The sequence below is a fragment of the Cervus canadensis genome, chromosome 7 (assembly GCF_019320065.1).
Source record: "Cervus canadensis isolate Bull #8, Minnesota chromosome 7, ASM1932006v1, whole genome shotgun sequence".
In the NCBI taxonomy this organism is placed as follows: Eukaryota; Metazoa; Chordata; class Mammalia; order Artiodactyla; family Cervidae; genus Cervus; species Cervus canadensis.
This window is the reverse complement of record NC_057392.1, coordinates 63,029,844-63,055,564: the sequence shown is the minus strand read 5'-3', so window position 1 is coordinate 63,055,564 and position 25,721 is coordinate 63,029,844. Positions and strand designations below refer to the sequence as shown.

At 41.7% G+C, this 25,721-nt stretch overlaps 1 protein-coding gene across 2 annotated transcripts in view; it reads left to right on the top strand.

Moving 5' to 3' along the window:
- Positions 1–25,721, top strand: part of USP13 (ubiquitin specific peptidase 13) — a 130,486-nt gene that overhangs the window by 14,693 nt on the left and 90,072 nt on the right. Inside the window, exons 2-3 of one of the 2 annotated variants that reach the window (XM_043473665.1) lie at positions 10,854–10,979; positions 19,165–19,225. In XM_043473665.1, the coding sequence (XP_043329600.1) occupies positions 10,854–10,979; positions 19,165–19,225 (187 nt within the window). The remainder of the gene's footprint in view (positions 1–10,853; positions 10,980–19,164; positions 19,226–25,721) is intronic. The other variant, XM_043473666.1, reaches the window with a different exon arrangement.

Below are 25,721 nucleotides of genomic sequence, written 5' to 3'. Positions count from 1 at the left end.
CAGGGCCTGCCCCAGCTTCTCCCATCCCTTGCAGGATGGCCTAGCAGAGCACCCAGCCCAGGCTACTCACTTGAGTGGGGTGGCTCTCCTTTGTCTGCCCTTTCTGCTTTCTTGGAATGAAACAGCCTTGGAAAAAAAAGAAGTATTTGCTGTTTTCTCCAAGCACCTCCCCTGCCCCCTGACAGTGTGTGCTTACCGACAGCCGCGCACCTAGCTCCTGCCACCAGAATGACATCTGCTTCTCAGTTGCACCTGGAAGCATGTGGGGGCCAGACTGGCCTGGGTCCCAATCCCATCCTGCTCCCCCCTCCCATACTTCTTACTACTTAATAGAAACAGGGCTTCATCGAGTGCTTTGATTTGGCTGCCTTTCTCTGAGCCTTGATTTTCCCTTCTGTATTACCTACCTTACAAGGTTGTACTCACGGCCGCCCGTGGAGTGTTCTTTATTGCTATCCCTCTCTTTAGTGAGCGATGTGGTGGAGCGATACCCCCGAGAAGAAAGTGAAAAAGGATCTAGAGGGTCTTGAGGTTACCCCAGAGGGACATCCTGTACTTAGTAATTCTTTGTGAGGCTCTGTTCTATAGCGAAAGCCTTGGGCATGAGTGTTTGCTGGCCTCCTTGAGGAGAGCTCTGTTCAGGGCTGTGTGTGTTAGTCTCTTAGCCGTGTCCGACTCTTTGTGACCCCACGGATGTAGCCTGGCTGTCCATGGGGTTCTGCGGGTAAGAATACTGGAGTGGGTTGCCATTTTCTTCTCCAGGGGACCTTCCCGACCCGGGGATTGAACCCTGGTCTCCCGTACTGCGGGCGGGTTCTTTACTGTCTGTGCCATCAGGGCTGTTATTCATACTCAAATTTAGCTCTTATTGATGGGCTTTTATGAGTTAGCCTGGAAGCCTAATCTCTGTGTGTAATGTAGTTTATCAGGGGAAACACATCCTGAAGAAAGCCATCTATCCTTAAAAATAATAATACCTCTGACTTTAAGAGGTGTTTTACCTTTGACAAAGCAGTTTCATGTTTTTTAAAAAAGGTGTACGCTGGGAATTAGATGGATTATAGCTTCAGTTCAGTGCTGCTGAAGATGTTCACCTCATCTTCATCCTCTCACAGTTTTTATTTTGCCCATCTGTCCTGTGAGCATCGTAGTAACTACTGCTCCTCTTGTTCTGCCCAAACCCTTTCTAGCTGTTCAGGTGACAGCATCCTCACTGCTCCAAATACCCAGAGCAAGGATTTCGTTTTATGCTTAGGGGAAAGTTAATAAATGATGCCTCTGTGGAACAGTAAATTTACAGCGTGTCAAAACCTGGCTGCTCGGACTGTGCCTCTAGTGTCTGGGACCAGGCTGTGCATCTCTAAGGCGTAGGAGTTCCGTGCAGAGAGAACGTCAGAGTTGGAGCAAACTAGAAGAATCATGACTGCATAACATTTCTATTTTTTCTTAACACTTCATGGCCACAAGCAGGCTTTATCAGTGTTTAGCAGAGGCCAACAGTCTCTTGGGATTATGCATTTTTTTTTTTTTTTTTAGCTGATATTGTTGTTCAGTCACTCAGTCGCGTCTGACTCTTTGCAACCTCATGAAATACAGCATGCCTGATGTCTGACAGATAGCTGATATGGACAGATTTATTTCTGTGGATTTGCTGTGGAAACCAGGGTTTTGGATTTTGCGACTGTTGTATTTTGGGAGTTCTGTTCTACTGGTGAACGGTTTGAGTTTCCTTGCTATTCAGCCTATATATTTTTTTGATGGTACTTTTTTTCTATTTCCCCTTTCTGTGGATTGCATGCCTGCTGCACTAGATCTGGAACTTTGTTTTATTTTCTTATTGGACACTTGCTTCCCATCTGCATGCACTTAGTGTTTGTATTTTAAAACTGTTGTCTGTCTGTTTTGCTCTAGGAGCCAGATTGTACTGGGCATTGGAATATTCATATATACCATTCAGGTATGGAAGGACCCGAGAGGCTAAATTAATAGGCAGATGGTTGCTTGATGAAAGAGTTGAGCAGAGAGAGATGGGAAGTCTTATGAAGTAATGAGTCAACATATTTAGGGGTTGACCTCTAACTGCCCTTTCACACACACTTCTACAACTCTTCTGTCTTCTGCGCTTCTGAGCTGTATCCTAAAGTTATATCCTGAATCTGCCCCAGTTTCCCCATCTCCGCCCTCAGCTCCTTTCCCGTCTTCCTCCTCTGCCTCCCCCAGGCTCAGCCATCATCTTACCCTGTTTAGACAGGGCTGTCTAAAAGAACTTTCTAGGATGATGGGATTGTTCCATGTCTGCACTGCCCAGTGTGGTAACCCCTAGCCCCATGTGACTACTGAGCACTTGAAATGGGGCCAGTGTGACCAAGAAACTGATTTTTTTTTGTCACCTACTTTAATTTAGATTGACATAGTCGTACATGGCTAGTGGCCACTGAGTTGGAAAGCGGGAGTCTAGGCTTTACAGTAGCCTCGGAACCACGTATTCTCTGGGTCTTCTCTCCATAATTTTCTCTGCGGTACCTGGAATGATCTTTAAAAAAGTAGATGAGATTATGGTGCTTCTCATCTGGGAACCCCCCAGCGCCTCTACAGGCCTGTCTTCTCTCTCCTCCCACTCCAGCACCCTGAGTTTCTTTCTGTCCCTTTGATGACACAGCCAAGCTTTTCCTGGAGTTGTGGCCTTTGCACATGCTTTCTCATCTAGAGTGTGTGCTCTTTTTTTCATTTTGCTTGTCTGATCCCTCATTCTGAGATCTTGGCCTTCTGGGAAGCCCTCCCAACCCCCCCCCCCCAACAGCATGTTTCTCCCACCCCCACCATGCTGTATCAAGACCCAACATGTAAATCCATGGCTAATTCATGTCAATGTATGGCAAAAACCACTACAATATTGTAATTAGCCTCCAACTAATAAAAATAAATGAAAAAAAAAATGAACAAATTGCAAAAATAAAAAATAAATAAATAAATAACAACTATCTCTAAAGAAAAAAAAAAAAAAAGACCCAAACTCTGTTGTTTCCAATCTCAGACTCCTCTGTCAGAAATTATCTTTTACGCCTCTTTGTTATTTTCTCTCTCCTTGCTAGGATGCAAGTGTTATCAGGACACCAAGCTTGCTTGTCTCTCTGCTGAATAAACTCTTCCTGTCCCACATCCTCCCACCCCCCTTCTCTTGCACCCCCGGAGAAGACATCACAACCACACGCTCTCTCACAGCTTCTTTTCCAGACTCTGCACAGACCATCCCCATCTGTAAACTTGGATGGTATCCAACTGGGGTACAGTGTCCTTGACTAGTTTCATTTTTTCTCAGTTGTAATCGCTTTCTTGTCTGCCTCCCTAATCACCCCTCTCCCTTGTGGCGTGTTCCCACATTTCCTTAGCTACTTGTTCTGAGATAATCTCCTAGTCATTTCGAACCACGCTTTTGCTTGGAGAAGCGAGAATAGCCAGCCCCTTAAAGGCGAAGTTGTGAAAGCCTAAGGAAAACTTGGTTTAAGAAAAGGAAACATTGGAATGACTGCCTATTCTATTGTTTGATTCTAAATACATTCAGTTAAGAAAAATATTCCTGTTTTTATTATTAAAAAGTGAATCCATGTTCCTGAAGAAAAATTAGAAAATGCCAAAAGACTGTGAAGAAAAAAAAAATCCCATCTCATCTCCCAATTGATGTGATATCCTGTGTCACGGAGTGTGTATGTGTTGTGTATATTACATAGCACATCATACACACTCTTTTGTTATTTGCTTTCTTCACTCAAAAATACCATGTACAGCTTTTCCTATTAGTAAATGCTCAAGTCAGTTTTATTTTTATTTAATTTTTAAAACACGTTTATTTTATTTTCGGCCATGTCAGGGTCTTGTTTCAGCGCTCAGGCCCTCTAGTTGTGGCACATGGGTTTAGTTCCCCTGCGGCATGTGGGCTTGAACCCACGTTCCCTGCATTGGAAGGCGTATTCTCAACCACTGGACCACCAGGGAAGTCCCCCCAGGTCAATTTTAAATGGCTGAAGAGTGTTTGTTACACTTCATGGATGCACCATGAATCACTAAGCAAATCTTTTCTTGAGCATGTGGGTTATTTCTTTTCTCTATTAATAGTTAATTTAGTTCATCTCTTTTTTTCTCCCTCTTTTTTTTTTTTTTTTTTTTAATAACATTCTAGAAAGTACTGTGTTTTTGTTCTTTTTGTCTCCCTTGAGCACGAGTGTGAGTCACAGCCCTCCCCGGCGCTGGTCTGTAATTTGTCCTGGACCTGGATTTGTTGTGACTCTATCTACCTACATCATGTTTCTCTTTGGGGCAATGACCGCTTGTTTTCCACACTGTTCTGATGTTATACAAACAAGGGTTCCATGGGACTCTGTTTCCAGAGCGTGTGGCCCACACAGGCTCCCTCTCCCCTCCTGACTTCCAGCGGAGGCTGGTCTCCAAGTACACACCGTTGTAAACAAAGTTCTCCGAACACCTAGTGATTGACAATGTGGTGTATTTTTATTTAAATGGATTGTTCACTTGCTCCTCTGAAACATCTTGTAACCTTGACCTTTATATTCCCTCAGCGTCTTAATATTCTTTTAAATGGCAGGCGGTGTAAAACAAGGTGACTTTGATGTTACTTCTGAATAGTACGCTGGGTCATCTAATGTAAAGTCATAAGCGAATGGCTCTGTCTCTGTTGTATCTGTATGGAAATGTGTTGAAGGTGGGGCACAGACATCGCCTGGGCTTCTAATGTGGCTTCTCTCTCTTAGGGTTTGATCGTGGGGTGGGAAAAGTTGTCAGAGGGAATTCTTAGGGAGCCTTGGAGAAGCCCTGAGTGATATTTCTTGACTTCCCTGCAATTTCAGGTTTCTAAATCAAGTCTAGCCTCTTGGCCAAGTTTCTGTTCAGTGCATCATGTAAATGATAATTAGAATCTGCTTTAACTAAGAAAATGCAGACCAGCACACACTGGCCATTTTGGGCTGGCTGGCCTCTGGAAGGGATGGGGTGTGGAGCCGGCACTGCTGCCTTGAAGAACCCTGTGAGGCCAGCTTGCTTATGGAAGGCAGGAGAGCTGGGACTCGGCAGATCTGGTGTCCATGCTGCAAAGAGGGTGACTTTAGCCAAACAAACCTGAAAAGTGAGTATTCCTGCTGGCGCCTCACACTGTTTTTCTGTGCTCAGTCATCGGTTTTCTTTTGTGGTGATTCTCCTTCTTTATGGACAAAGGAGCCTTGAGGGCTACAGTCCATAGAGTCGAAAGAGTTAGACCCTTCTGAGCCGCTGAGCACGCCCTCACTTGTTTAGTTATGCTGAAAGACTTGAAGTGGAGCCTGAGCTGCGATGTATTTCAAATCCAGGTCAGAAGGGCACTGAGGCTGGTTTGAGAGAGAGAGAGACTAAGCTATGTAACTGAATGACAAGTAACCACACAGAACTTCCCATTCCCTCAGGGAATGTTTGTTCAGCCCTGCTCTGTACTGCTCGGGCACTGTCTTTGCAATTCAGTAATGAGTGTCATACAGTTTTCCTTCCCTCAAGGAGCAAATGCATGAGTGATTGAGCTTCTGAATGTGGTGGCCCCAAGTGAAGGAAGTGAGGGTTCTCCCTGCTACAGATTTCAGTGAAGAAGTTGCTAACAATTGTGAAAAGAAAGTGGATTTTGAGTTAAGGACCGTTGGCATGGGGTCGAGCAGAGGAATGTGAGAATCGGTCATGGGCAGCGGCTGGCAGGGTGGGCTGCTGGATGGGTGTGGGACTGTGACTTGTGGGATCTTAGTGTCCCGACCAGGGATTGAACCTGGGCCCTCAGCAGTGAAAGTGCGGAGTCCTAACCACTGGACTGCCAGGGAATTCCCTGGTTTTGACGTGGGGGGCTCTGCAGGCTTGAGGCCTTGCCTGGTGTCCCTGGAGGTCCTTGAAGAGATGCTTTCCTAACAGTGAGACACTCAGCGCTGGGCAATTCACCTCACTCTAGACCAGTGCTACTTGAAGTGTGGTCAGCTGACTGGTGCCATGAGAGAAGCATGAACACTGAGAGTAAGCATTTGGAGATTTCTATAGCAGCTTGCCATCGTGGCCACTTCCAAGTGCACCAGCGGTGGGTTAGTTTGTTTGAACAGGATATGGACCCATTTGAGTTTCTTGGTGCTTAAATGTTTCGGTTCACACCTGGCTGAAAGTGAGAACTAGCCACGCTCAGTGGGACCTCTGGAACCTCTTACCTTTCCTTAATGAATAGAAGCGCAACAAAACACAAAACAGAACAAAACAAAATAGCCTGGCCCTTCATGACAGTAGTGTGAGAATCGCCTCTCTACACCAAGCACAAAAGTAATGGGATGTAAGGCTGAGGACCTCCAAGTCAAGAACTTAAATATAAAACCTTTGACCTGTTCTGGTTTCATTTTAGGTTTTTGTCAGCCTGCAACCTCCCTTCCCCTCTTCCTTTTCTTCCTTGTCATCAGTATGTGTTCCATGAACATTATTTTCCTATGTACATTACATGCAATTCTATACATGTTTTCTGTACACATTACACACAATTCATATATTTGTCATTTTAAATGTCTGTTGTGTTTATATGTCTCAGGTTCTTAGTTCCTCTATTTGGGGGCCGTTTTCCTATCATAAATAGTTCATCTGTGAATATTTTTGTACAAATTAGTTATTTTTCCTCTCGGGTTCCTGAAGTCACAGCAAAGGAGAAATACTGTGTCAAAGTTTATTGCTCCCTGGAAGGGTGGAACCGATTTATATTGTGGGAGGAGATATACAAGTTTTCTTTGTGGGTTCAGGCTGTGTAATTTTAATACTATTTGTCAGTTTAGTAGGCATATAATTGCCTTGGGATTGTTTTAACATAATTCCTTCAGGAGGTAGTGGAGATATGATTTGAATTTAATATTTTCTTACAGTTAAAACTAAATGACCCTAAACAAATGACAGCAAGTTCTTACCAAGCTAAACCTGAATGTTAACATCTTATAATTTTGTCACTTTTTACATAGTTTGGCTATAAGCTTTTCTTCATTATACTTTACATATTTCCCCATTCTGTTATTGTTGGTTTCTATTTCATTATATCGCAAAACTTGTTCATTAGTGTTTACATTGTTATACTCAACTGTTTCTTCTCTTTTTATACTGTGTATTTTCTTGGCCAGAAATTTTTTGTTCTTCATAAGTAGGATAAATATACTAGTCTGCTCTTTTCTAGTTTTTTAGATGCTTATGTCTTGGATCTATCTGGACCTCATTATAGTATTTGGTGTAAGATGTGGATCTAAGCTAATTGACTCTTAAGAGTGTTCAAACCCTCACCTTCCTCTCATTGACCATCCTCCCCATCACTAAGATAACTGCCCCAAAAAGGACTATATAGCACTTGTCTTCATGTGGCCAGTAGTGCAGCCAAGAAATCATGCAGGACCTTCTTATATAAACAGACATTAATGAGATAAGAGAGAAGAAGGTATAGATCATTAGATGGGTTAAACTAAGGTGTTTGTTCTATATGGGTAGCGTTTAAAGGGTTTTCTATGTTAGTGTGTCTTAACTTTTAGAATTACTGGCAGATTCCCGGGGCAGTGCTTCCAGCTCAGAGCCTCTAGTGAGGGCCATAGGCTCTTTCAGAGGCCAGCATATATGTGGGATGGAAGATGTCCTTGGGTATTTAGAATAGAATCCTTCCCTATGTGGGATTGTCTATGAGTGCCAAAGCATTTTTCTCTTTAATTATGGACTTTGTGACAGTATCAAGTGACTCCAGAGATTTAATATTGGGTGTTTGGTATATTAAATTTTTGTCAAATTCCTTAATAAGTAAAAAATTCTTGGCAGTGAAGTTAGTAAAGACTTTATGATTGTATTAGAGATTACATAATCTTGCATTGTATAGCTATTCTATATTTTTTCTTAAGAAAAATGCTGTACTTGAACGTTTTTCTTTTCCTGCTTGCTAATTTCTTGGTTCTCCCACTAGCTGCCTAATACATTTATGACAAATTAATATTTGTTATCCCCAGCCTGTGTGGCTGTTAGACTGACCTTTTTCTTCCTTCTGCTTTTCCCCCAAGTAGAAAATAATTGTGATGATAGGAGATACGTGTAGCACATAGAACTTTTAACTCATAATAAATAATTATCAATCTTTACATAATGACTTATAGCACAGTGGGTGTTTCTTCCCCTTTGAACTTCACGAAGCCCTGTGAGGTGGGAATTATTGCTAGAGGTTTGTTTAATGAAGAAAATACTGACTCTCAGAGACCATCTGACAAACTCTATTGAGGTCATAGAGCTACTTAGTGGCAGTTCAGGACCTCTGGTTTCAAATCTAGTATTTCCCCGATTATGTCTTCTGGTTTGAAAACTTTCTGATTGAACTACATTTTATTGGAAGAGAATGGAAGTGTTGTTCTTTTTTTTTAAAATCACACTATGGAATGCTCAATTTAATCGGCTTAATGAATAACTTGCCATTATAATGATGCAATATGTTTTCTTAAGGATTATGACAATGCGAAAGAATCTGTTTAAGTAAACAGTTATTTGAAAAAATCTTTTGAAAATATTTACCTAATCTATTGATCAGGTGAATGCAATGTGTTGCCTCTAGTTGAAGAACTTTTCTATTCCACTGATGTCATTTAAAGGGAAAAAGTTAACCAGAAGCACAAGCTATATAATTCTGAGTTTTTTGGATGGTATTTTACAGTCAAGTTTAAAAATTTCACTTGTAAGTATTCGTTGCCAGGCTATAAAATTGAAATTGATTTTTGTCTATTGATCTGTATCCCATGACCTTGCAAAATTAAATTCACTTACTAGCTTTATTAGTTATTTAGTAGATTGTAGATTCCTTAGGATTTTCCATGCAGACAATAATGTTATCAACAAATTTAGGCCATTTTACTTCTTTCTTTGTGACTTTCTTTTTCTTGCTTACACATTATAAATGCTACAATAGCAGGCACATGTTTGAATTAATGTTATTAAAATGTTCTTTTTGTGACAAGGCTTCTTTACGTCTGGCTTATAAACCATAGATACAATGTTGGAAAATTTTATTTGATATTAAAAAAAATAATCGGGTTATTGGAACTTTAAAAATTATTTTTCATATATTTGTAAGGGTATCAATGTCTGTTTTGATATCATAATTTGTGTTCTAAAATTCATTGTAAGGAATGTTGATGTTTGTTGGCAATTCTAACAGGTGTTTAAAATTTTTGTTTTTTCTTTTTTTTTTTCTATTAATTTTTTTTTTTTTTTTTATTAGTTGGAGGCTAATTACTACACAACATTTCAGTGGGTTTTGTCATACATTGATATGAATCAGCCATAGATTTACACGTATTCCCCATCCCAATCCCCCCTCCCAAATTTTTGTTTTTTAAAGAATTATTTGGATGGTGGAACTCATAGGATAGTAATAAAAATCCATTTTCATTGAGGAAAGGATGACTAACTTTATAGAAGTTTACAAAGAAGTGCATTAAGCAAAGGGAGAGAAAAGTTGGGATAAAAAAAGTATCTCAAATGTGAACAATATCCTTGCCTGTTCATTATAGCTATATCTCCATAATTAATATTTGAAGTATGGCAGAGAGGGATGAAAGAGAAATAGATTCAAATTTAACTCTGACACTTCCAAGTTGTATGAACTTAGGCAAGTCACTTATGTTTAGTTTTTCTTAAACTATAAATAGAAATAATACTAAGCAGTTTGCAGTGTTGTTGGGATTATAAATAATATGTGCAAAGCACTTGATACGTATCAGGTATTCAATAAAAATGTGAGGACTCCATTCTTTATTATTTACTTACTATGTTATTATTTATTTATTGTTATAATTTATTAATGGGCACCATCAAATATGCATCACTGAAGGAAGGGGACAATATCTTTGAAGTATCCCGTCCTGCTAAAAGGATATAAAACTTTATGTCCCTGGAGACTTGCACTGACCAGTGAGGGAGAACGATGATGAACTATTGAATTGATGGTCTTTGTAAAGACAGCAGGCTTGTGGTTGCTAAGTGTGGGGGCTGGGGGAGGGAAGGATTGGGAGTTTGGGATTAGCAGATGCAAACTATTGTATATAGGATGAATAGACAAAAGGTCCTACTGTATGGCACAAGGAGCTATAATCAATATCTTGTGATAAATTGTAATGGAAAAGAATAAGAAAAAATATGTATAACTGAATCACTTTGCCGTACAGCAGAAATTAACACAACATTGTAAATCAATTATACTTCAACAAAAAGGGGCTTCCCAGGTGGTGCTAGTGGTAAAGAAGCCGACTGCCAATGCAGGAGATAAAACAGACATGGGTTCAATCCCTGGGGTTGGGAAGATTGCCTAGAGGAGGAGACATGGCAGCCCACTCTAATAGACTTGTTTGGAAAATCCCAGGGACAGAGGAGCCTGGCAGGCTATAGTCCATAGGGTCGCAAAGAGTCGGACATGACTGAGTGACTAAACACATACTTCAGTAAAATTTAAAAAAGCATTATTATATGGAATGATGGCCATGGGATCAGCTGCCAGCTTTCTTCTATCCCTGATCTCCCCCCACCCCAGTTTGGAGAGTCAGGCAGGCATGTTTATTCCCCAGAGCCCCTGAGGTTCTCCCTGACTGTGAGACTGCTCTGCTGTCAGAGAGCCCTGGGGACCCAGGGTCGAGGCAGGAGCCGTGTAAGTGGCTGTGAGCCCTTGAGGTCACTGCAGGTGACTCTGATGGCTGGGTGGCCTTTTGCTGGACTTTGTCGTCATTGTTTGCCTGCCTTCCCCGTCTCTGTTTCTGTGTCGAGACTACTTGACTCACGTTGTAACCTGTCTCTTCTAGAATTCTGAAGGCGGACTCTATGTATGCATGAATACATTTTTGGCCTTTGGAAGGGAACACGTGGAAAGACACTTTCGAAAAACTGGACAGAGTGTCTACATGCACCTGAAGAGACATGTGCGCGAGGTGAGATACGCATTTTGGGAGAACTGACGTCTTCCCTGTAACATTGTCTTAGTGGGATTCATCCCAAGGAGGTTTTACTATGCCCACATGACTTCTGATTCTCTTGGATGATGGGAAACAAAGGTAGCACTGTTGGGAGACATTCACAGATGTCCCAAACCTTAGCTTAACCAGTTTTATATTTTTCTTCTTGTAATGTTCTGTTCAGAGTTGTTAAAGACATGAATTGGCCGATAGAAAAAAAAAATCAAGTAAAAAAGTACAGCAAAGAACAGAAAATAATGCCAGAAACACTCATGGGTACAAAAATCAGAAATAAAAGAAATTTGGATATTTTTGCTTCAGTTTTTTTTTCTTAGTGAGGGAAAGAGCTTTTTTTTCCCTACAAGTGCAAGTCTCTTTCGGCTCCCTGCCTCCACAGAAGTAAACACTGTTGTGAACTTGCTGTTTCTCGTTCCCATGAATGTCACTATATTTTTATTTAAGTGTGGGTATTCATGAACAATATGCAGTATGACTTTATATGTTTTAAAGATGTATATAAATAGTATCATACTGTTACCTCTAATTCTGCCTGGAGTTTTTCCCTTCAATGAAATCTCGTGCATCCAGGTATACTTCATTCATTTCAGTAGTTGTTTGGTGTTCCATTTTTTTTTTTTTTTTCATTTATTTTTACTAGTTGGAGGCTGATTACTTTACAATATTGTAGTGGTTTTTGCCATACATTGACATGAATCAGCCATGGATTTACATGTGTTCCCCATGGTGTTCCATTTCAGGAGTACCTTCTCATTTACTACTCTATTCTCCCATTTGAAGACATTTAGATTGTTTCCATTTGTTTTGTTTTGTTTCTATAGACATTGTACAGATGAGCGTTTTTTACACATTTCTCCTGGGGGAGCACATGCAAGATTCTTTCAGAAATAGATCTACAAGTGGCAGTGTTGGCTCATGCTTGTTCTTATCTTCATTTTTACTGGACATTGCTAAATCCCTCCTCAGTGGTTGCACCAGTGCACATTCCAATTTGCTCTGATTCTGCGTGTCTGTTTCCCCACACCCTCACCAATGCTTGGTCAGAATTTTGATGTTTGCTAATGGGATAGTTGTAAAATGGCATTTAAATATTTAGCATTTCCTCCTGTGAGAGTAGACATGTCTTTTCATTCCTTTTCTTGGCCATTCTCCTTTTCTGCTCCATGACTTGCCTATTTATATTTTCAGCCTATTTCTCTATGGGTTTATCTTTTTCTTAAAAGTTTGATTAGTTCTTTTCACATCCTGGATACCAAAATTTTGTTTGTTATAGACACACTTTTCTTATGTTCTGTGGCTTATCTTTTACTTTATTTATGAATTATTTTGTAGAAGGTTTTATTTTTTTAATTAATTTTTTTTTTTTTTTTTTTGCTGCATAACTCAGCATGTGGGATCTTAGTTCCCTGACCAGAGATCAAACCCTTGCCCCACTGCTTTGGAAGCACAGAGTCTTAAGCACTGGACAGCCAGGAAAGTCCTATAGAACTGGTTTTGAATTTTGATATAGTTAGGTTTATTAAACTTTTCTTTTATGAGTTGTGCTTTTTCTATCTTGCTTAAGAAATTGTTTCCAAACTCAAGGTCATAAAGATATTTCTTCTAACACTTTTTAAAAAGAAGTGTGTGTGTATGAGAGAGAGAGGAGGGGTGAAAGACACACAGAGAGACAGAGATTGTGAATGTTTTAATGTTCTAACATTTTAGATCTTTAAATCATCTATAATCTATTTTTATATTTGTGTCAAGTGTGGGAATCTGCTTTTTTTCCTTATATTGATGACCAATTTTCCCACTATTACTGGAGAAGTGCAGCCTTTTTCAATGACTTATAGTGCCATTTAAAAAAATATTTAAACTTGCTATTCACACTTGTGTCAGCTTGGAGACCCTCAGGTCTGTTATATTGCTCTTATTTGTGTCCCTGTGCTGATGCCTCAAGTCTTGATATCTAGGAGTACGAGCACTTTTTCCATGTTCATTTTTTTCCTAGAAATTTCCTGGATTTGAACATTTATTTTTCCATATGGATTTTGGAATCAGTTCACCTAGTTAAAAAATACTGTTGAGATTTTGATTACGACCACATTGAATTTGTAGATTGATCTATAGTATATCAGAGAAGGCAATGGCAACTCACTCCAGTACTCTTGCCTGGAAAATCCCATGGATGGAGGAGCCTGGTGGGCTGCAGTCCATGGGGTCGAGAAGAGTCGGACACGACTGAGCGACTTCACTTTCACTTTTCACTTTCATGAATTGGAGAAGGAAATGGCAACCCACTCCAGTGTTCTTGCCTGGAGAATCCCAGGGACGGGGGAGCCTGGTGGGCTGCCGTCTATGGGGTCACACAGAGTTGGACATGACTGAAGCGACTTAGCAGCAGCAGCAGCTATAGTATATATCATTGTCTAAGCTCCATGAGGGCAGGGAGTCTGGTCTGTTTTGTTCACCTCTGAGTCCTTCTCATGTAACAGTGCCCAGCACATAGTAGGTACTTCATAAATACTGACTGAATGACTATTCAACATGGCATACCTCTCTGTTGATTCAGGTCTCTTTTATGTCCTTCAGTAATGTTTTATAATTTTCAATAAAGAAACTTTTATTAGATTGTTTAAAAAAATGTTTGTTTGTTTATTTTTGGCTATACTGGGTCTTCGTTGCTGCGAGGGCTTTTCTCTAGTTTCAGAGAGTGGGGGCTACCCTCTAGTTCCGGTGTGTGTGCTTCAGTAGTTGCTGCATGTGGGCTCAGCAATTGTAGCTCTAGGGTTCCAGAGTACAGGCTTAGTAGTTCTGGCTCTTAATCGCCACCTGCCATGGACTTAATTGTCCTGAGGCCTGTGGGATTTTCCCAGATCAAGGGTCTAACTGGTGTCTCCTGCATTACAACGGAGAAGGCAATGGCACCCCACTCCAGTACTCTTGCCTGGAGAATCCCATGGATGGAGGAGCCTGGTGGGCTGCCGTCTATGGGGTCACACAGAGTCAGACACGACTGAAGCGACTTAGCAGCAGCAGCATTGCAAGGTGGATTCTTTAACCGCTGGACCACCAGGGAAACCCTTATTAGATTTTTTTTAAGGTATATGTCCTATAATTTCTATGGGCTTCCCTGGTGCCTCATTGGTAAAGAATCTGCCTGCAGCAGATGTGGTGGTTTGACCCATTGGAGTAGAAAGATCCCCTGGAGAAGGAAATGGCAGCCCACTCTAGTATTCTTGCCTGGGAAGAATCCCATGAACAGAGGAGCTTAGTGGGCTATAGTCCATGAGGTTGCAAAGAGTCAGACATGGCCTAGTGAACAACAACATAATTTTTGTAACTATTATTACTATTGTCTTTTACCTTTTAATGTATTTAAATTGGTTACCCATGTTGTTTGGAGATGTTATTAATTTTCAAATATTTTATGTTTAGCAATACTGTTCAATTTTCACCCTTAGTCCTAATGGTTTAAAAACTATCTTTGATCTTTCGTAGTCAATGCTGATTTGAAGTTCATCTCATCTCTCACCCTAGTCTACCTAATATGTTCTCTGTTTAAGTTTTGGACAAAGGAGAGATCCCCTGGTTGGACAGTGGGGAGAGGACGAGAAAAAAAAAAACCAGGCGGTCAGACAGGTCATAAACTGAATGGTTAGCTTTAAAGTATTCTAACACTGGCCTGATACTATATGATTTCCATTCACTACTCCTGTTAGGTGGGGCATAGTAATTCTGATAAAGTTGGTGTTGTATCATCTGTCTTAACATAAAGTAATGCAGTTTTAGGAGACTGAAAAAAAAAAAATGAAGCTGAGGCCCAGAGACTTGAAATAACTTGCTCCAGGTCACAAAGCTAGTGGCAGAATTATAGGATGCAATTACCTCTGCCTCTGAAATTTTAAGTTTAATGTTTCACCTTCTGACCGCAATTCTCTCTCCTTTGAGCTCTTTCACTCATTTATTCCTGTTTTAATCTGTTTAGCCTGCTTCTTGGCATCTGTGACTTTAAACATTCTCTTATCACCACTACCCTCGACTGACCCTCATCCCGGTGTCTTGCCTGCTTACTGTCCTCCAGAACCCCGCCTCCCCCACCACACCCCCGGTCTGTCCATCGCTGTCATCCTCTGCTTCCGTGGATGTACTGCCCACGTACACTGCCTTGGGCTTGGGGACCGTGTCAGATTCCTGGCCTTTCCCCTTCTGCTGGGCCCTCTCACTGTCCAGAACATCTAGCCGTTCCTTCTTCTGTGCCAGTGGATGCTTCCTGCAAGACTTTATCCATGCCTCCCTCATCATTCTCCAAAAATGATCAGACCTGCACTTTCCAGAGGAAACAGGGACCCTGGACAGAAACCCTGAGCTCCTGCCTCACCTCCTGGGAGCTCATTTGCAGTGGTCCTCCTCTTGTTTCCTCCCATCTCAGCAGAAAGCTGTGCCCTCTAGGTCCTCGTGGTCCCGTTTCCTCCTTCCTCAGAAACTCCATTGACTCCACTCCCTCTGACATTTCCAGCATCTCCGTCTTCTGTATTTTTTCTCACACCTTAAAAAAGAGCACGCCTCAGAACTCTAAGTTGAGTCCTGCTTCAGTCATCCCATCCTTCAATTGAAGCTTTAAAACTACTCTCACCGTCTCAACGCCGCCCGCTTTAACACTGCTGTTCAGTTAACTTTCCTATGAAGCAGTGAAAACTGCCAAGGTTGTCAGTGACCTCTTAGTTGCCAGAGTTGGTAGATATGTTTCAATTTTGAGTTTTTCAGTCTTTAAACTTGTTTCTTTTTTGGAACTTCTCCTCCTCTGCTTTTTGGCACCATTCTCTGCTGGGTTTTCTCCCCTGTCAGACTGCCCTTTCTCACTTTCGCTAGCATCGTTTCATTTCTTTGTTCCTACATCCTAAGAAATACTGGCATTTGCTCATCCTGATCAGGGCCATCCACACCCTTCTTTAGCCACTATTCTGAGCTGATGACTTCTCAGTCAGTGTCCCTCTAGAGCTGAAGATCTGACCATCTGACTTTGACTGGCCTCCTCTACTCAAATGCCTCATAGGTACTTCAAGCTGGTTGCGCTCAGACTGGATGAATTATCTGCTTTCTCACCGTGTTCTTTGTCTTGAATTCTAGAGGCTTAGACATCCTTTGATTCTTCTGTCATGCCATGGCAAGCTGGTTATCAAGTCCAGTTATTCAGGCATTCCAAACAGCCCAAAATTCCTTCCTGTCCTCTTCATCCCTGCTCTTCTTGCCCAAGTACTTGTTATGCCTTAAAAGGGCTAGTGCTGTAGCTTCCTGACTTGCCTTCCTTCCTTCCAGTGTGCTGTCTTCACTGCGCCATGCCCCCCCTCCAGTCTGCATGCTGCACTCAGAGTGATCTTTTCACCCAAAGTGCATCTGTGGCACACTGGAGCTTAAATCTTGAATGTCTTTTTCTTTGTTGCAGGATGAAGTCTAAACTCTTCTGTATTTGATTACAAGGCATTCCATGATCTGACCCCTGTCACCTTTCCAACCTTCCCTCTTACTGCATCAGCTCCGTTGCCCTAGATATAGCAAACCCCTTCTCTTTCCTGGAACACACCATGATTTTAGGCCATTGTGCATGCTATTTTCTGTTTTGGGGGATGCCCTCCTTCTATCCCTATTCCTTTTATATCTGTAGTACTCCTTGTGGTCAGCATATCCATATATCTATCCATCATCCCCCCACCCATCCATGTTTCATCCATCCATCCAACCAACCAATCAACCAGCATAAATTGCTCTATAGCTGCTATCCACCAGGCCTGCTGCTCTTCTTACCTCACCAGCCCTGCCCACCCCTTCCATCCCCGGAAGAACCATCATTTCTTCCTTATGATGTCATCCTTACCTCTCTTAGCACCGGAATCCATTGTGCTGTTTGTTTGCACTCATGCTTGCCTCTGATGCTGGTGAGCTCCTCAAGGGATGGAGCGTGTCTTCACTCACTTTGCAGCGTGAACTCCAGCACAGAGCCTGACAGTCACGTCTATGGACTGAGGAATTCCACTTTCTCAAGCCTGGTCGATTTCTAGTGGTGACTGATGCAGACACAGAGGTAATGGTCTTTGGAAGGAAGGTCTTTTTTTTTTTTTTTTTTTCTGAATGGAATCAGACCTAATCTTAGTCTGAGGTGTGACTCTCACATTCGGGGAAAGCCTCACAGTCCACCAGGTCTCCCTGAAACTTCTTCCCTTCTTTCTCCCCACACTTTCGTGCAGGAGTGGAGGGGGACAGTGAGATTGGAACAAGCAAAAGGATGCTGTAAACTTCTGTAGAGAGATTACAAGTGACCTCCAGGACTGTTCAGTGTGGATGGTTAAATATACCTTTGGTGCAGGTTTTATGTCGTCCTTTTTTGAGCAGGTAGGTGGAGGGAAGGGGAGCAGAGACTCTGAGACCTTGGAGGAGATGGATTCTAAGAGCCGTAACATGAATGTAGTGTTAGTATCTGGACAGACAAGTTTTTGAGCTAAAGTAAGGTGAAAGTTGCTTAGTCGTGTCCGACTCTTTTTGACCCCATACACTATATAGTCCATGAAATTCTCCAGGCCAGAATACTGGAGTGGGTAGCCTTTCACTTCTCCAGGGGATCTTCCCAATCCAGGGATTGAACCCAGGTTGCCCGCATTGCAGGTGGATTCTTTATCAGCTAAGCCACCAGGAAAGCCTGAGAATACTGGAGTGGGTAGCCTATCCCTTCTCCGATGAATCTTCCCAACCCAGGAATTGAACCTGGGTCTCCTGCATTGCAGGTGGATTCTTTACCAGCTGAGCTATCAGGGAAGCCTGGTAGTTGCTTTTTTTTTTTTCTGAATGGAATCAGACCTAATCTGAGTCTGAAGTGTGACTCTCACATGCGGGGAGAGCCTCACGGTCCAGCAGGTCTCCCTGCAGCTCCTCTCCTCCTTTCTCCCCACACTCTTTTGAGCTAAAGAGTTCAATAATTTTACTTTCCTGAAATGGGAACTATAAACTTATAGTAGAAGCTATAAAAATTTATGGGGAGAATCACAAAGATGAGTCCACTTTCAATGCCAGATAATGAAATGTGGGAAAGGAGAGTTGAGACTGATAGGCTGCTGCTGCTCAACTGTGTCCAGCCCTGTGAGACCCCATGGACCGTAGCCCGCCAGGCTCTTCTGTGGGATTCTCCAGGCAAGAATACTGGAGGGGGTTGCCATTTCCTCCTCCAGGAGATCGTCCAACCCACGGATTGAACTCATGTCTCCTGCATTGGCAGATGGATTCTTTACCACTGAGCCCCTTGGGAAGCCTCTAATAGTGGTAGGAGGGTGAACAAAAGAAGCAGCAGGGCCTTGGTGCTGCCTTAACGTGTGGCTACTTGAAAGGATGCTGGGGTTTGACCCACACAACTGCTACGTGTTTGAAATGTGCTCTTTTCTAGTAACAAGGAGAACATGCATGTGGAAATATAGTTTTGGTCATTTGAGGCAAACATTTTAATAGCCTCTTTGAGAGAAGAACATTTTGTGCGAGTATCAGAAGGGTAAGGAATGACTTCTTTCACAAAATCACTTGATAGCAGTTTCACTGCTGCAGGGGACTTCTACCAGAGGTAGAAAACACACAGAGTTTAGGGTGGTGAACAGTCACCAGTGGGAGCTCCAAAAATGTTTAGGGAGGTTAGATTGGGGCTTATTATGACCAGAATATCAGCAGCTCTTTATTGATACTTATGAACTCTTTCCAGCAGCAGTTGTGAGCACTGAGGACCAAGCACAGGGCTTAGTGGATAGCAGGGGAACAAGAGCCTCCCTCCTGGAGCCGCCATCCCCCCAGGGCTGCTCTGGCCTCGGGCATGGACTCCAGCCTCTTGGAAACACTTGCCCACTTCAAGTGTCCACTTCACCCTGACCCCTGGCTTCACTTCCCTTCCCAGAGGTACTTCCTTGATAATCTGGTGAAAGCATAATCAGGTGGAACATTACCTTTGCCTTCCCCCTCCCTTCATGGACATGGGTCAAGTTCCTGTTTATCCTGGGATCTCTAGTCCAGATTGAATATTTCCTCTTGACCTTTTTATGAAAACTAAGAACCTCTGAGATGCTACCCCCACTCCCAATCATCTATCCCAGAGGCTGTGCATTTTAACAATCTCTCGTTTTCTTTTCAGAAGGTAAGAGGCGCATCTGGTGGCGCTTTACCCAAAAGGAGGAATTCCAAGATTTTTTTAGGTAATGTAAATAGTTGTCAACAGTTTTCTGTGTGTGTGTGTGTGTGTGTGTGTGTGACTGCACATGTTTGATTTGGAGCAACTGGCTGTTTACTGCTGTACAGTTTAAAGATGAGAGGAACCAATTTCACTCGAGATGGTCTGTCTCCGCTTTGAGATTACCTGCGGTGAAGGATTTTTCCAACACACTTGTAGGCAGTTAGGCTGATAGTGCCTGGAGAGAAATCGTGCTTCTGTTTCTGGCTCCTTTTTCACTGCCTTTAAAGAAGAGACAGGTTTTTGTTTTTTTTTTTTCTTTTTTTAATATTAGCCAAGCTACAGACTTTATTTGTATTTCACTAGTTTTTTCTACTAACATTGTGGTTTTTTTTTATTTTTCAAGAATCTTTATCTTTTATTTATTTATTTATTTTTATTAGTTGGAGGCTAATTACTTCACACTAACATTGTTTTTTTGTTGTTGTTGTTGCCCTAGTATCCCACATTGCATTTGGTTGTCATGTTTCCTTAATCCTGTCTGATCTGTGATAGTTCTGTAGACTTTTTAAATCTTTAATAATTGTGACACTTTAGAAGAGTACTGGCCAGTTATTTTGTGGACTGTACCTCAACTTGGATTTATCATTTGACTTCATGGTGAGCCTGAGATCATGCACTTTTGCCCAGAATTCCTCAGAGGTGATGGGCCCTCTTCAGGGCCTGCCATCAGGGAGCACATGAGGCTGAACTATATGCTGGGGATGCTTCACCTTGATCACTTGTTAAGGTGGTGTCTGCTGGGTTTTCCCACTGTGAGGTTAAGGTATAGTTAATAAATATTTTGAAAGTGATACTTGGAGATGATACTAATACTTGTTTCTCCTCAAGTTTTTGTTCACTAATTTTATCATCCATTAGTGGATCTTGCCTGTAACAATGTGGTGTTTAGCTAATAGTGATTTTCTGTCTCCCTCATTCAGAAAAGAGCCAGTTTTGCTCATACAAGTGAGGACTGGCTTCTATCTCTTGTAATTATGATCATATTTCATATTAAAATTCCTGTATGGTTTTCCCAGAAGAAAAAATGGTTTGATAATTTTTGACCAGGCAAGTTTGTATCTGGAAATGCCTAGGATTATTGTTTGGAAGGAATTTCAAAATTGTTTGCATGTTGTAATTTTATTTTGGTTAAAAAAATTATACATATATACATGTGCGTATGTATGTATATCTCTATGCGTGTACCTAAATGCATGTATATGTGTATATATATGTATGTACTTACATATATGCGTGTATATGTATGTATGTATATATATATGTGTACATACATATCTATATACATATATAGCTGAGAATTTAGTAGTGTCTGGCAAAATGTGCTCCAAATTGTTAATAGTAACTCCTTTCTGATGGTGAAATTGAGGTGACATCAGTTTTCATCTTTTTGCTTATTTGTGTTTAAATTCTTTTTCTGTAACAAAAAGACACATTTCTTATTTGATAAGTAAAGCCACTGGATGTCTTGGAGCTGAGTTTCCTTCATGGTGGGGTTCTCTGTTACTCTGCACTGGGTCCACTCTTGCTGTCTTCTCTCCATATTTTCAGCCCATGCTTTTCTTTATGAGGCTTATCTGCAGTTGGTGTTCCCACACTGGCCAGTCTTTCCCACTGCTCGGCATGGCTTTGGACCACAACCCAGGTTAACCAACTAGATTCGGAGAAGCTTAGAATAAGCCTGAAAGCTGAAATGATTGAATGCATATTGATGTTTTGGTTATAAGCCTTTGGCTCCCTTGCACTACTAGTGATAATGAACTTCTTCTGAATTAATGACATCAGCATGGCATTCTTAAACATCTTGATCTGCTGTTGTTGTTTTTCATTATTTTCTTTGGTTGAATAAAGGAGTTAGCTGACCTCTTGTCCTTTAACCTTTGTGCTTTTTACTCAAAAGACCTTGTAGTTTTATTTTTCTCATTATCATATTGGTGGTAGAGGATATTGTCAAGTAACTTTTAAACAAATAATCCAAAGGTAAGCATTGAGGTTTTGTGCTTCATACTGTGTGGACCCCTCCATCGCTTCCTGGGAGCACTAGCCCCCCCCCCTTTCATTTCAGTGGGACTTTTTCTATGGGCTGCTGTCTGTTCTCTCAACACTTCATGTCTTAGAAAGCCAGAAACTCACAATCCAACAAAAATGTTCTATTTGGATTGTACCAGTTTTTTAAAATCTTAAATTTGAATGTCATTAGCACTCTGGGACTTGCCCTAGGCACCAGTTCTTTCTTTGATTTTATACTCAGATGCTTCACTAACTTATATTAGTAAGAATTAAGTTTCACAAACCCTGATTTAAAGCCTCAACTGGTGCTTCATCGCTCCCAGTAGCAGCCACTGTACTCTTGCCACACTGATCACAGCTCTGTTTTAAAGGTGGTGTGACCTGTAAATTAATTTCACTGAAGGACTGTATTAGACTTGTGTTGTGCTATGCTCCAGTCATGTCCGGCTCTTTGCAACCCCATGGACTGTAGGCCTCCAAGCTCCTCTGTTCATGGAATTTCCCAGGCAAGAATACTGGAGTGGGTTGCCATTTCTTCCTTCAAGGGATCTTCCTAACTGAGGGGTCAAACCCGTGTCTCCTGCGTCTCCTGAATTGACAGGTGGGTTCTTTACCATGGAACCACCTGGGTAGCCCACGACTAAGTGACTTCACTTTCATGCATTGGAGAAGGAAATGGCAACCCACTCCAGTATCCTTGCCTGGAGAATCCCAGGGATGGGGGAGCCTGGTGGGCTGCCATCTATGGGGTCGCACAGAGTTGGACACGACTAAAGTGACTTAGCAGCAGCAGCAGCAGCAGCAGCTGGTTTATTTAACAGGAATTGTAAAATATTGGTGAATTTAAATGAGGTAGATGTTAATTTCTTTTATTTCATGTAGAGGATGTTGGGAAACAGCAAATCCAGGCTGATGTGATACCCTTATTCAACAGATTCTAGATTCCTCCCATATTTCTTTTTCACTCTCCATCCTGGTCTGTGATGTCTAACTTCATGGTCCAAAATAGCTGCTGGAATTCCAGCCATCACATCCCCATTCTGGAAAGCAGGGAAGAAAAAGGGGAAGGGACAAAAAAGAATCTAATCTCCCAGTTTATTCATTTTCCTTTTGTCAGCATTCTCACAGATCCCCATGCCACACTTTAGTTTATACTTCTCTCGTCAGAAACTGGTCACATACCTATGCTGTGTGCTGCATAGGAGGCTGGGAAGCGAAGTCTATTAACTGGCTTCACTGAGTAAAGTCTGTTACTAAGGAAGAAGGGGAGAGTAGGGACTTTCCTGGTGGAACAGTGGCTAAGACTCCGTGGTTCCAATGCAGGGGGCTGGGGTTTGATATCTGGTTAGGGAACTAGATCTTACATCCCGCACCTGAGAGTTTGCATGCTGCAACTAAAGATCCTGCATGCCACAACTAAGACCTGGCATAGCCAAATAAATAAATAAAGATTAAAAAAAGGAGAGAATGAATACTGGGAGGCAGCATGTAGCCTCTGCCACAATTTCCTTCCCTAAAAAGGGACATTGGGTTGTTTCTTCAAGAAAAGGAAACGAGCTCAGAACTCTCTTGCAGCCTCTTTGTTTCTTTGCTAGAAAGTACTTTTTCACTGCTGTTGAAATATAGTTATGATGACCCTTCGTCCCCTTCACAAAACACATGCAGATGAATAACGCTTTCTCCTGGATAGAGGCTTTTTATCCCCTTTCACTTAATGACTTTATGACTAATTCCTTTCCTGTTGGCTCAATACTGACATTGAAACCACTGAGTCATTGTGACCTTCATATTGATTTTAAAAGGGAAACTGAGGCCATTAGCTAGTGCTGTATGCTTACCCAAGTCTCCTGAGCCCCATTCTGCCCCTACATTCAAGTTAACTCTTTCTCCTGATTACCTCGATAGTCATCTAAATGAAATCCTAGTTAAGGATCCATCCCTCAGTTCTCACTTTTGCTGGTAACTCTTTTTAGAATCAACAATGACAGTTATTGGTAATTTTTGAATCAGAGAAATTTTGTGCTTCTCATAGGAGAGAAATTTAAATTTAGGATTTAAAAAATATTCTTTGAAATACATAGCACATGGACAAAGCTTAAAATTGAAAAGTTTTAAGAGCCTCCATAACAAAAAGTAAGTTTTTCTCCCTTCCCTATGTCCCAGCCACTTAGTTACCCAGAGACAAATAGTAGTTTCTGTTTGTACATCCTTATATATGTTGTGTATTCCTCCAGTAATAGTTTAGACCTATGCCATGCTTTTAGATTTTATTTGTGTAGGTGGTGGGGAGCCATTAACACTTTGGCTCCCAAACTGTGTCCTGGGACACTCCAGGTTGCCACAGCAAACTCACAGGTAAATCACAGGATATTTTAACTCTTTAAGGGAACACAGTGATGCTTGAACATTGCATGAATGAGTAGCTTGATGCAGTCTCGCTAGTATATTATCCTATATTCCTTTCAGTGACATTATCTCTTTGTGAAGCGGTCTTGTTTTTAGTGGTTTCTATGGTAAAAAGGCAAGTACCATGTGAAAATAAATGTGGAATGGAAAATAAGGGAGGCAGTGTCCAGTCTGATTCAAAGAGAAGTTCTGCCGTGCCTTCCAGGTGCACACATCCCTTTAGTCAGGGCTTAATGGTTATTTAAGAGGGAAACAAAGCATTTATTTCCTTTCAGTTTATGTGTATTGTATTTTCAAATGCCTGCTAACTTGTTAGAACAAAAATATTTGTTATATAACTTATTAAGTTATGTTATAGTTATTAAGTTACAGTTATTAATATATAGTTATTAAGTTATACTAAATAAATAGAACATTGGGCATGTCTTTTGGTTTAGGGCCACTGTGCAAAAATTGCTGTGAACTGAGAAACTGGGCAGCTCTGCATTCGTGTTTTTAAGCTAGAAAGGGGCACTATTAGGCTGTCTTTGGCAGAGATAATTTACAACAATGTGAAAGATTGTGGATTTTGGGAGTTGGCTGATACAAAACTTACTGTTTTGTGGGATAAAAGGAGAGAAGAGGGAGTGGAAGGGAGTTCAAGGTCTTCACAGAAATACCCCAGGACTCATGATGGGATTCTCACCTCATCTCAAATATTCTTTATGTTAAAGCTACAAATGTGTAATCATGTAAATAACTGGTAGTCAATTTAATTTAAAAGGTCATCTCTTTGGTATGTCATACAACAGTGTTAGGGCTTCCCTGGTGGCTCAGACGATAAAGAATCTGCTTTCAGTGCAGGAGACCTGGGTTCGATCCCTGGGTTGGTAAGATCCCCTGGAGGAGGAAATGGCAACCCACTCCAGTATTCTTGCCTGGAGAATCCCATGGACAGAGGAGCCTGGCGGGCTACAGTCCATGGGGTCTCAAAGAGTTGGACACAACTGAGTGACTGACACAAAACAGGGTTAAATGTTCACGTTTCTATTGACTCCCCCACCTGTCTCCCCCAACAACTTTCACAAATAGGAGTAAATGAGTCCGCTCTTCTGTGTCTGAAGACTGGGATGTCGAAAAGCTACCGCTAAACCTCAGAGAGCTTACATTCCGCCTTTTAGCCTTTAGCCTTGGCGTTCATACTTGATGAGGAATAGGTGGAAAACAGAGCCGCTGCGGAAAGTTCCTGGAACAGGCCTGCTCAGGAAACTTACATGCGCCTGTAACGACCAGAAGTTTCAAGGAAACCCTGTTTTGTCCTTTCCTTCTAAGTAGGTCATAGAGCAGGGTCTGGGCTCAAGCAGCTGCCCGTGCAAACCATGGGAGGGTTTGCGGTTGGTCAGATTTCCCAGCTCTGATGGAGCAGGCTGCTCACTTCCAGCACACAGATTAACAAATTAATGTTAGTTAATTTGTTACAGTCAGGCTGAGAGAACCCTGAGCCGGGCTTCAGAGCCCTGGCTTGATTTAGAGATCCTTTCTTCTGCTGTGCCACTTCGTAGTGACTTTTTGGAATGGCTGTGGTCCCAGCTACCTCTCAGGGATCTGAGCAGATCACTGAGGTAGAGTTCAAGAAGGGTATTATAAAATAAAATTTGTCTTTTGATTTAGAGAAAGACCCCATCCAGGAATTACCAATTCATTGTCCCAGTAACTGTTCGGAAGAGGTTGGGGGTCCTTTTTCTGCTGGTCCCTAGCCCTTAGTTACCCTGTAGATTCCTTAATAGATATTTTGGGCTGGTGAGACTCTAATTAGAAAAATTTAGAGATTGTAGACTTATATTTAGAATCAAAGGGTCATGTATATTCAGGGGAAACTTTAACTTTGCCAGTTAGATTCAGAGTGTAGGTTACCTCTGCTGAATATGGGCTCCCCTGTTGGCTCAGACGGTAAAGAATCCGCCTGCGATGCAGGAGACCAGAGTTCGATCACTGGGTCAGGAAGATCCCCTGGAGAAGGGAATGGCAAGCCACTCCAGTACAAAGCTCTGCTTTTTTGCATGACA